Source organism: Lycium ferocissimum, chromosome 2 (genome assembly GCF_029784015.1).
Source record: "Lycium ferocissimum isolate CSIRO_LF1 chromosome 2, AGI_CSIRO_Lferr_CH_V1, whole genome shotgun sequence".
NCBI classification, from domain to species: Eukaryota; Viridiplantae; Streptophyta; class Magnoliopsida; order Solanales; family Solanaceae; genus Lycium; species Lycium ferocissimum.
This window is the reverse complement of record NC_081343.1, coordinates 69,953,991-69,966,576: the sequence shown is the minus strand read 5'-3', so window position 1 is coordinate 69,966,576 and position 12,586 is coordinate 69,953,991. Positions and strand designations below refer to the sequence as shown.

Here is a 12,586-nt window from a genome sequence, read left to right as displayed (position 1 = left end):
TAGCTGATGCCTTATCCCTTCATTTTACAATAATCGATTCCGTACGACTCGATTCAATTGATTCACTCGATTTTTTAGAAAATCCTTGACAACCCTTACGCTTAGGGGTCATTTCGTGGTTGGTTAGAGTTATATGGATATTAAGTAACGTATTATGCTATTTTATTTTATACCTCTATAAGTTATTTCGTATTGGTGAGGGCACATAATCGTGGTGTTTCATGGTGAAGCTGACCACGAGACCACAGACTGGGTAAAACATACCCATATCTGTGGTCACTGGCCTCAGTATCAACAGGGCGCCGAAGCTTTCAATCGATGCCATCAGAAAAATAAAGTAGAGGAACTGACCAACCGAATTCTTCCTTTGCTCTACTAGGAATACCACCAGCACGCAAAAGAATGGACCAACAGGGTTACAAATCTTAACATACCATTTGTTGAATAACCCCTTAACCTTCTATAAGATGGATCCTCACAAAATCATAATAGGCAAACATACAATAAAATATGAATATTATCATAATCCCAATGAATAAGTTGAACCATTTTTTTTTTTCTCTTTGATTCCCAGAAAGCATAAAGAATCAAAAGAATGTTGCGGCGTATATGAGGGATGGCATACAAAGTAACCCAAGTGGTTTTTTCTTTATCACGAGTAAACTTACCCGCGCATCGCGCGGTTAATTAAATAAAAATTAATCATAAAAACACGTTAACTTATTCATTTGAAACCATAAATTGATTAGTTTTTTGTATAAACGCCTTCCCTTGCTGAAAGTACAAATATGAGTAAAAGTTGAAAGTATTATTTTTTGTTAAACTTTGTTTTGATATGAAATTGCACAAAAACGAAGTTAATGTGTTGAAGGAGTTAACAACAAATATGTCCAACATATACTAATTGTTGGATAGTAACTGCTGATGCTCAAGAAACAGCAAGTAATGAAGGTAAGGGAGGGGGTGGAAGAGGGGATATTTGACATATATATATATATTTGGAGTAATCTGGGCCCAAATTTGAATTGGGGCATTTGGGTTAAATGAGGAAAATATATATATATATATATATACCGGAAAAAACCAAAACCAAACTTTTAAGAAATCAATACCAAAGATCGACCAAAGAACCGAAACAATACAAAAGACCGACCAAAAATGGCTTTTCGGTTTTTCGCGTTTTATGCCCATCCCTATAAATTAGATTAGATCAACTCCATATTTTAAATTAAAATTTAGATATTAAAAAACTATACAAAAAATACTAGAAGTTGCACTTTTCATGTCAATATGATGAAAAAATATATTTTAAAATGTTGGTCAAAGTTTATATAGTTTGAATCTCGAAAAATGAAAAGTGTCACATAAATTGGGACAAAAGTGAAATATTTACCTGGCGCCACAACAGCATCTTCACCCGAAGGACGCTCACCAAAGTGGTGCTGTCCCCTACGGGAATCACAAGACCCTGGGCCATAGCCGCATCCACTGCACCAACCATCTGTCAGATAACAAAGAAATTGTTTATTAGAATGCAATTATCTAGAATTGTAACTCTAGAGAAGTCAGGGAAGCCACGAAGTTAAAATTTCTAAACTAAATAATACTAACATCACCAGCAATGGTAAGTGCACAATGAAGATCACCCAATTCAGCGTGAAATCTAGCGGCCGTGAGGGTGACACTCAGCTGAATAGGATGCACAAGCGGAAGCTCAGCGGGAGCAGTCTTTAGGAAAAAAAAATATCAAAAATTAAATCATTCTTGTTTTGAGCTTGGAAAAATTTAATGTATGAAAATATTAACACGTATACCAGTGCAGTCTGATAAGTCTGGGCTGCAACATCTTGGGCTTCCCCAGCGGCCCTGCCCATCTAACTAACTATTTCAATATTGCTAGAAGGTAACGCATTATCCTTGCAGTGCGTAGTGTTCATTTCAGTCTGATCATGACAAAAAAAACCTGCAAAATTATGAAGTAATGTATTATTTGTCAATTTCATCGTAAAACAAAAACATCACATATCTCTTAGATAGGAGAATTTTACAAATTTAAAATGGAACCATATCAGATTGTTTGCATATTTAATTTGTGAATGATGTACCTTTTCAAACATCGTTTGTCTTTGCACATATGGCTGTACTGTGCCCGTTTAAGAAAAAATCTGACTAAAAGGAAAACTTTAATCAACAAAATGTATTAGGGAAATCTATCTATGTACGTGCTATTTTCATATTGATTAAGTGCCAACGCAACCAAGGTGATATGTGGTCTCCTTATTTATTGGCACCTGTAAAACTATTTAGCCTTAACCGATCTCTTTTCTTTCTATGAATAGAAAAGGGTGCCACTGATAAGAGTAGAGAAAGTGCAGACACAAGAAAACTGGATCTATTGAGTAAAAGTGTAGAATTATGATACGTAGTTGAAGATTTAAGCAGTAAATTAATTTACATTTTCTGAACATTCTGTTACCACATATGATTGCACTTGTGCCTATTGAAAATGTTTTCTGCTCTCTTCTTGAATTGAAAAATTCTCAGGCCCTTTTGCAGCTTTACAGCTGTTTTTACTTGGGAAAAATGTTACAATGAAATTTTGCACACAAACCTAATGCTTGAGCAATACTAAGTTGCAAGTATTTAACTTACATATAATTGTACCAAATTCAAACCGCGGTCATTGAAATAATGGATGCAATTACTCTGCCTTACCTTTCGTAAGAAGCCATTTAATCTTAAGAGTATGTAAAGATTTCAGAGCTTACTCTGCGAAAGCTGATACAAAAACCATCAAGAAAGCTTTGTTGCATCTTCCACCTTTGACCCACTAAGCTACTACTTTATAAATGAGATCGTTCTCCACGGATAGAGTTACGTCATTCACACATGGAAATGCAACTTAACCAATCAAAACTAATCCCATCAAAATATCGTAACTGTCTATATTCAGCACAGTTTGACCCCCAAATAATGAACAATCAACTGGAAACATAACATATTCATAATCTCTATCAATCTTGAGCAATACAATATGTCACTTTCTTCTTATAAATGTATACTCTCTCAGCTTCTACAAATTTTTTTCATCGAGCCTACGTACTCGTAATGCTTAGTTTTCTGACACACAAGAGAGAGAGAGAGAGAGAGGAGCACATATGAATATAAATCCATTTCCAGCAAAACCCGTTTCATATGTCCTATAAAATTGTCTATCTTTATATCCAATTTCAATTACTTATACAATTTCTTATGTTGATTGTAGAATTTACGTAAATCAATGTTAGGATATTTAGAATCATAGCTAACATTAGATACTGTTTTCGCATCCTGTAGAATAAAACAAATAAATGGTCATACGTCCTTTGAGGGGCAAATAGAACAAATGAAAGAATTTAAGTAAAAAAATTCTCACTGTGTTTGAATGTGGATTTATTGTTGCAAGGTGCTGGTTATTGAAGAGTGCAGGTTAATTAGTTGTCATCATGAAGAAAAAAACAAATAAATGATTAACGACGAGAGAAAAAAAGGCAAAAATAGAAATCTGAGGAAGAATGCAAAAACAGGTCCAAACTATTAAAGGAGCAATAAAACGAAACTTACCTAGACTGAAGAAGCGATGACTAGTGAGAACAATTGGAGAGCTCTAGAATTTTGTTCCAATTTCGAAAGATCACAAAGAGTTCTATCTAGAAAATCCTAGCTGCTAAATCAAAATGTTTTCTCAAATTGGATTTTATTGCTTGTAATATTTGGGGCAGTCTCTAAACTGATTGTTGGGTATGTAGTAGTACCATTCTTTTGGAGGGTGATCATTTTCAGATCCTTCTCCGTTCTTTTGAACCGCGTAAGGTGCATATCACCACCATTCCACCCTCTTATGATCAAGCTAGAATTTATGGGAGAAGAGAAAGGCAACTAATTTCGGACACATATGGGGGTGGGTGGGTCAGCCATGACGGCTGTCTCTTATCTGGCCTAAGTATGAACAATGTTTCTAGGGCCGCTGCCTACCTTGCTAGGTAAGCTGCCAAGTCGCTGGTTAGCAAAGGCCTTGCCAGTCGTTGTAGGGTGCAGGTTGCGTGTGGTACCTGGCTTGTTCAACCGTTAAGCATTTATGTGGATTCTCAAGGAACGGGGTAGTGCCTAGAAAGGGATTTGCTAAGACTTATTGTGAACAACTTCAACTTTTTGTGGGGGGATATTGAGTTTGATTTGAGTAGGACATGGTTTACTAGATCGCTAGAAGTTCTCATTTATTAATCTCTGAATAATAAATTTTTTTAAAGAACTATAATACGAGTGCAAGAAACGATAAAGATAATCTCTACACCCTAGAATGATCTTAAATTTCAAGATACAATAACTTTTACCAAAATCATCATAAACTTCAGTTTCATCAACTACTTTCAGCGGACAGTTTCTATAATGTTGTCTTTAACGGCAAAATTAAATCCTAAAGCAAAAGTTGATCATGAATCTGGAAAGAAAACTAGTAGTGAAGTTTAGACTTCAGCGGAGCTCAAAGCATTTAGAATATGTGCTTTGCTCTTGTGATCACCATCCTACTAAACTCACAATGTCAGACAAAATAAATTACTTATAAAAAGTTAAAAGGTAATAATAGTGCCAATTCTGAAAATTAGGACTCATGATACCTAATCTTCATCAGCAACGTCTTTTTCTTCTTTTCTATTATTTTCTCTTCTCTTTTGTTTTTGTTTTTGTTTTTTGTTTCTGCTTTTCTGTATATAGTTGGACTTTAATTCATAACATGCACTTCTTTCTTTGCCTAGGAAGTAAGGTCTAACAATAATAAACCTTTATCTCACTTATAGTGTACATATTATTATGTCAGAGTTAAAACAGTAAAATGGGAGAAAGAGAATCTGATCCTGTGTGTAAGGTATCGAATACAAAGCAATATTTTGGTAATTTGAAAGATTTAGAAATAGATCCTGAACTTTGATCTTACGAATGATGTTTGTCATCTAAAATCACAATTAAATCGGATGGCTGATAAAAATTTCAATTGATCTTAATCAAAATCACACGAGTGAAAAGATATTAATGAAGATGGATTGAAGCAGCAAGAGAAATCGAAATCATACGAGAAGAAATATACGTAACACCTTGTGACTTGCTATCGAAGTTCGTTGAAACTGATTTAATTTTAGCGAGTTGAGACTTTGGATGTTAATTACGTATTAAGTATTAGCTTGTAGCCATTTCTATTCTCAGGACCAAGATGAAAATTTTAATGCTTTGATATCTTTAAACATATTTTATACATATTATTGATTCGGTATGGTTCGATTTTATTTTTATAAAATCAAAAGTATACCCTAATTATTAGGTAGAATTATAAATTTAGATAGTAATCTACAAGTTCATTTGAAAATCTAACAGTCGATTCCACATGACTAGATTCAATCGATTCACTCGATTTTAAAAAAAATCATTGACAACCCTTAGGGGTCGTTTCGTGGTTGGTTAGAGTTATGCATGTATTAGTAATACATGGATTAGTTACGAGTGAATCTATATATTATTTTATGCATGCATTATTTTATGCAGGGTTTAGCTATTCATGTATTAGTTTTTTCGCCTTTTATCCTGCATAAAATAATACATAGATTCCCTCTCGTATTGGGCAGGGCACATAATCATGGTGTTTCATGGCGAAACTGACCACGAGACCACAGAAAGGGTAAAACATGCTCATATCTGTGGTCACGGCCTCAGTAGCATTAGAGCGGTGAAGCTTTCAATCGGTGTCATCAGAAGAATAAAGTAGGAAACATACCAGCCGAATCATATTCCTTTGCTCCGGTAGGAGTACTACCACCAAGATGCTAAAGAATGGACCAACAGATCATAATAGTTTTTTTTTAAAGTGTAAAACTGTCATAAAGCTGAGATAGTTACAAGAGAACATAAGTAGAAGAACAAGCTAGTATCTCAGTATCTTTAAGTAATAGGAAATAGAGAAGAATCTATTACTTTTTAGACAAAACAAAGACTAAGCTGGAGAAGCATCAACACTATAGTCTAGAGTTCAAAGACGAGAAAAATAACTCTCTTTCCAATTTTTTTGAGTTTAAAGACGAGAGAAAGAACTCTCTTTCTTTGGCAAGAGGACCACCATAAGGGCTTATGATTTGCATTTGCGGTGGCATCGAATTCTCTTTGAATTTCAGACCCGGCAATTTCAATGGGCCAAGATTTGAAGAGAATATTGTTGGTGTGAGTTGAAGCACGTTCAACTCCTTACCAACAATCTTTTCGAGTGCATCTCTCGCGTAATCAACCTGCACTATTCCTGCCCACTTCTCTAAATTGGTATTCTTCCATGCATTGCACGAACAACACCATCATCATCCATACCCTGCCCAACTAGATTCATAATTTCTTTCATTAGCACATTCTTTTCCCTTTCTTTTTCTGCATCAGCCCCTTGCTTTGTATCGACAATATCACAGTACCGACTCGTTTGAGTTTTGGAAAGGGTCTGACACCATAATAAAATCAGCGAAGTAGGAAAATTGCTTGTATAATAGGTAAACATACAATAAAGTATGAATATCAGCATAATCCTAGTGAAAAATCTAAACCAGATTTTTTTTCTTTGATCCCCAGAAAAGCATCTAGAATCAAAAGAATGTTGCAGCTGATATGAGCAATGGCATACAAAGTAACCCAAGTGATTTTTTCTTTATCATTCATGGTTGGAACTCTTTTTGAAAGGGAGTTCGGATTGCCTTTGCTGGAATGAGGTTTTCTGTGAGGTTTACTTTCTGTGCGTGTGTGAGGGAAAATGTGTAATGGGGGAGGTTATGTATAAGTAATAGGGCATCAACTAAATATTTTTGTGTCCAATAATAATACATATTGTATTATCTTTAATTCTTTTTTGTGTAGGTATTACAATGGACAACTGTCCTAGATGTTGTTAAAAGGGTTGATCAGCTCTTTTTTATTATTATTAAATGAATATCCACAACGTTGTCTATCTTTAATTTATTTATATATAGTATATTTTTGAGACCAGCCAGGCAGAGGGTATTTTTTGTTACTAAAATTCACAAAGCCAGTGAAAAAACAATATGGGAATTCTTCCTGAAATGATTAATATATACTCATAGAGCAAAATAAGAACCACACCAGAAAATAAAATAAAACTAAAATATAAACTTTCATATTTTTTTTGTCGAAAGATTTATGCATAGTTTTAGGACAAAAAGAGGTTAGAGTAGTTATTAATTAGTTAATTTAGTTAGTGTTTTGAATTTTAATTTTTAAAAAATAATTGAAAGTTACCAAATGGTAAAGTTAATAAAAATGCAAAAATTTGGTTCCACCAAATCAGGATAATGGTCCAAACTTCTACTTAGACTAGACGGCGTATGCCCGTGCTGTGCACAGGCCCAACACTTTGGATTATATAGTGTATTTATGTGTATGTAGTTGTGTACAATTGTAAAGATTTATGTATTGGGTAGTGATAGTATATATATATTTTATACTGCTAATAAACATACCTAAATTTGCACTGTCGATGCATATATATAGATGAACATTAATACATATACACAAATGTTATTTGTTTATTAAGTGGAATTATGTGACCATGATAAAACAGTGAATAGTAAAAGGAGTGTAAAAGTGACATGTGGCCAAAAACATAATTAATACCTGCCACTTGAAATGATATCATATGTTCTGATGCAATTTTTATGAGCAGGGGCAAAATAGGGAAAGTACGAATATATTTAATACTAAGCTACAGTAAGATTCTACTTTTAACTAATAGAATTATTCAATGGCAAGTGCTTTGACCAAATTGCCCTTGGTTGCCCTTGGTCGACGATCCACTTCTTCAACTCATGCTTTTATATAGTTTAGTTTTAAAAAAGGGAATTTATCTATTACAAATTAAAAACTAAAAAAAATGGATGAAATTGCATGAGTTGTCTTTCAAATGGGCAGAGCAAAATCAAGAAAAGGAGGAGCTTAAGGTGAAAGAGAAAGCAAATCAATCCAGACCAACTAGGAAATTGCCAGCACCATGTTTGTGTGCTATTAAGCATAATATAGTACAATGTTGAGTTTGCCGCATACGTCACACATGCTTCATATTCATTTGTTTCTACTATCTTCTCTCCGCTCTTTTTTTTTTATATCGATCCGCGCATCGCGCGGGTACGTATACTAGTTTCTTACAATAGGAAAAGAATATAAAAATTAACTTCTCTCCCATTATTGAAGTCTTCATTATTTTGCATGCATGCTCATACTCTAATACTCCCTTCGTGAATCCGTGCACGTGATTGTTATAAATTTTATTTTAAACATAAACAATTAACAAAATATTAAAATTAAAAGAAACGAAAAGAAAAAAAAATTATTTCAAATGGGTTTATGATTCTCGGCGATCGGTGATGACGAGAATCTTACTCTAACAATTGTTACACAACATTCATCACATAATCAGAGGAGTAGTTGCGATTATCATATCGTCCCAACCGATTTTTCAGAATATCAAAAGTTGAGGATTTGTGAGGTTACAGGTTTAATCTTTCATACAAATAGAGTTTTCCGGTGCTAATAGCGTAAGATTTCGATCAATCAAAGACCCTCGATATTTTGATTCTCACGGGTAGTTGGAAAAACAAAAATTCTCCTTTGTACATATGGTTTGCAGCGAACCATTTTTTCCTTTTTTTTTTTTTTTTAATTTATTTTAAAATTTCTTCTTATTTGTATAATATCTATGTGGATTTTTTTGACGTCCATGCTTCTATAGTTTTTAATATTTCAAAAACTTAGGGTTTGGACATAATTTTTTATGGTTCATGCTTCTTCTTTATACAAAAAATTTATTTGGTATGCATTGCATAAATTTTCATTTCAAATTTGAAAAGAAAAGGTCAAATAAAAAACTTGGCGCACATGAAAAAAAAAGTATTATGGAGAATGAGGAACTTTAAATCTTCATCATTACAGTCGTTTAATGCACAATTCATTTGACAACAAGTCAATCTTCTGTCATTTGATTTTGTCTTTGAGTATCTCAAGAGATGATGTAGAAATATTTCTGATTTTTCTTTGTTGAATACTTTTGACCATTTCGTGCTCTTTCATTTTTGGGGAAAAAATGGGAAAGGTTGAAAGTTGGTGATTTGATCTGACAATTTTGTGGTATCCAGACGAAATATCAAGAAGTGGAAAAACTCATAATAAACCTTTATCTCACTTATTGTGTCCATATTAGTATGTTAGATTTAAAACGATCATTTGGGAGAAAGAAAATTTGATCGTGTGTGTAAGGTTTCAGATACAAAATAATATTTTGGTAATTTGCAAGATTTAGAAATAGCGCCTGAACGTTGATCTTAGGATTGATGTTTGTCATCTAAAATTACAATTAAATCGGATGACACATAAAGTTTTTGATCGATTTTAATCAAAATCACACGAGAGAAAAGATATTAATGAAGATGGATTGAAGTAGCAAGAGAAATCGAAATCACTTAATCAATTATTGGAGTTCGTTGAAACTGATTTAATTTTAATTAATAGGAGTAACAGAGTAAGTTCGTGAGTGGAGACTTTGGATGTTAATTGCCTATTAAGTATTAGCTTGTAGCTATTTCTATTCTCAGGATCAAGACGAAAATTTTAATGCTTTGATATCTTTAAACATAATATATAAATATATTTAATACATATTAATTTATTCGGTATGATTTGATTTTATTTTTATAAAATTAAAAGTATATCCTAATTATTCTTTAAAATTATAAATTTAATAGTAATCTACTAGTTCATTTGAAAATCTAATAATCGATTAAGTACGATTCGGTTCAATCGATTCACTCGATTTTAAAGTCGAACATAAAACGACAAATAAAAAAGTCGAACATAAAATGATTTGTTTACCTGTTTTTTCAAAAAAAAAAAACAAAAAAAAAACGGAATACTCCTATAATTTAACGGAATGAGATAAACGCCAAATTCTTGATGCACACGTGTAAAGTAGATCGAGCCAGTTGTGTTGTCATCAAGGAAAGACACTAAAAAGTATATGCGCCAAAAAGCGTCAACCAAGAGCCCGTTTGGATTGGCTTATAAGTTAGTTAAATCAGTTTATAAGTCATTTATAATTTATTTGAGTGTTTAATAAAATAAAAAACAGTTTAAATTAAATTAAAAAGTGCTTAAAATAAGCCAAAACTAAGAAATTGCTCAAACTCAACTTATTTTTTTTTGTTTACTTAAAAGTCATTTTGATTTGACCAACAACTTTATCCTCCTTTTAACCTTTATATTTTCTGTTAATTTCAATACTACCCTTACTTCGAAAAATCCTTTAAACACTTTTATTCAAATACGTAACTGCTTATTACTTAAAAGTACTTTAAGCACTTATGCTATAAAATCTTTTTTTTTTTTTTTTGCGGCTAATCCAAACGGCTCCAAGAAAAGGAACCAGCTTTGCGTTTTTTTTATTAGTGAAAATTTGACACGATAGTCATAGAAGCTTCCACAGAAAAAATGGTATACTGTAAACAACTTAGAAAAAAGGCTCAAAAGCTCTATGAATGTAAATTTATTTCAGGTTTTTTTCCTTATGCGTTTGAAATGTAATGACTTAATTAATTTGAATTTGCACGAAATAAACTCTTTGAAGAAGCTTTTTTTAAATTCTTTTTTTATTACATAGGAAGTAGGAGGGAGGAGATTGCAAGGTGAGAATCTTATTCTCACCAACAAGATGAAAGTTCAGATAACCAACCGATTAAGCTACTAAAATCTCACATAAAGAAGCTAATTACTCTCTTGAAAAGTTTTTCCTCCTTGATTAGAACTAAAAAAAATTGTTTAACAAAAATTACTATAGTTCTATATAAAAATTAAGAAGTCAACCAAAAAACTCCTATCTAAGTGCGTTTACTCATCCAAAAAATTTAATTCCTTTGTTTAAAACTTTTTGCAGTCACTATATGTAAAAGTTAATTATATGAAACAATTTATTTATGTAGAGGAATGTAAGATAACAAAAGATTAAATATCCTGCTTCAATCAGTAATTGCAAAATATTTACACGTATTTCAGTATTTTTATGAAACTAATAAAGTTATTTAGTAGCTAAAAATGAAAATGAAAATGCATGGTTTAATGATAAATATGAAAATCAATCTCCAACGACCAATTACAATTTTAATAGAAAAAAATTATATAATTATTTTTGTATTTCATCTACCGAGTTTTATGTCGTAAATAACAGATTTTCAAAGTTATTAATTAAAATAACATTTATAATGTTCATAAAATGATCTTTCAATGTGAATTGTGCAAAATATGACACATGTTTTACATTTATGTTAATTTTTTTAATTACAAATTAGATACTTAAATATTTCTCGAAGAAGAAAAAGAAAAAGCAAAAACCCTCTCGTCACAATATTATTTTTACAAATATAAAACCGCAGCTGGTGAAAACTGAAACAGTCCTTCTTCCCTCTCATAAATAATTCTCTCTCCATTAATAACATCACAGACACCCTAAACGTGTAGCCGAACGTTTATGAAATTACAGCTTTAGCAGAATCCAAATGGAGGAAGAAGAATATTTCTGCCCTAGCTTTAGTAGCTATTCTTCAAATAGAGTGGTGGAAATTGCCGGTAAAATCTCCAATGAAATTAACGGTGACGGTGCTGATGATTTTGAATTCTCTGTTGGATGTGAAAATCCAGATGATTTCCCCTTCGACCGTCAAATCAAACCTATTTTCCCCGTTTTCAACCGCGATCTGTTACTAAACGGCGTTTGTGATAACGGCGAGCCATCGGAAAAAGTTGATAGTTCAGTTCAAGTATCGTTAAAGGATTTGTTCTTAGAAGAACGCGAACCGTTATCGTCATCATCTTCAGAGGTTGATGAGTTGGAAAGTGTACCTCAAGGAACCTATTGTGTATGGAAACCGAAGTTAACCGAGCCGTCACCGAGTACATGTAAGAAGAGTAATTCAACAGGATCGGTGTTTAAGCGGTGGAGTATTCGAGATTTGATGCGTAGGAGTAATAGCGACGGCAAGGACAGTTTCGTATTTCTGGAAAAAGGAATGAAAAATGAGACTTCTAAAGCAAAGGGCTTAACGGAGACGTCAAAGGTTGCCGGAAAATTAAAGGCAAAAGGCGGCGACAAGGCGTCTTCAGTTTATTTAAGGAATCAAGCGGCAAAGGAAATGGATAAGAATAAGAGGAAATCATATTTACCATACCGGCAAGATCTAGTAGGTATTTTCACAAATGTCAACAATTTCGGTAGAACTTTTCCTCCTTTTTAGTTAACCATATTTACCAGTACTATTTACATTTTACAAAAATTAATTATGTGTATGTGAATATCTTAAATGAAGAACATGTGCTGCGATTCTGAATTGATTTTGTTGTTAGGAAATTCTACTGCTCCATAGTAAAGGGAACTTACACAAATATATCCTTCGGTTATCTAGTTTACTAAGCATGTCCGAAATATAAACTATTTATACACTTGTTTGTATTAACAGTGTAAAAATGT

The 12,586-nt window shown here is 32.7% G+C and overlaps 1 protein-coding gene across 1 annotated transcript; it reads left to right on the top strand.

Moving 5' to 3' along the window:
- The first annotated feature begins 11,618 nt into the window (after window positions 1–11,618).
- LOC132047913 (uncharacterized) lies at window positions 11,619–12,353 on the top strand. Its single transcript, XM_059438886.1, has one exon. The coding sequence runs from the start codon at window positions 11,619–11,621 to the stop codon at window positions 12,351–12,353; it is 735 nt and encodes a 244-aa protein (XP_059294869.1).
- The last annotated feature ends 233 nt before the right edge of the window (window positions 12,354–12,586 follow it).

Excerpts from the sequence above, each read along its gene's own strand:
- LOC132047913 (XM_059438886.1), top strand. The coding sequence starts at position 11,619 with ATGGAGGAAGAAGAATATTTCTGCCCTAGCTTTAGTAGCTATTCTTCA.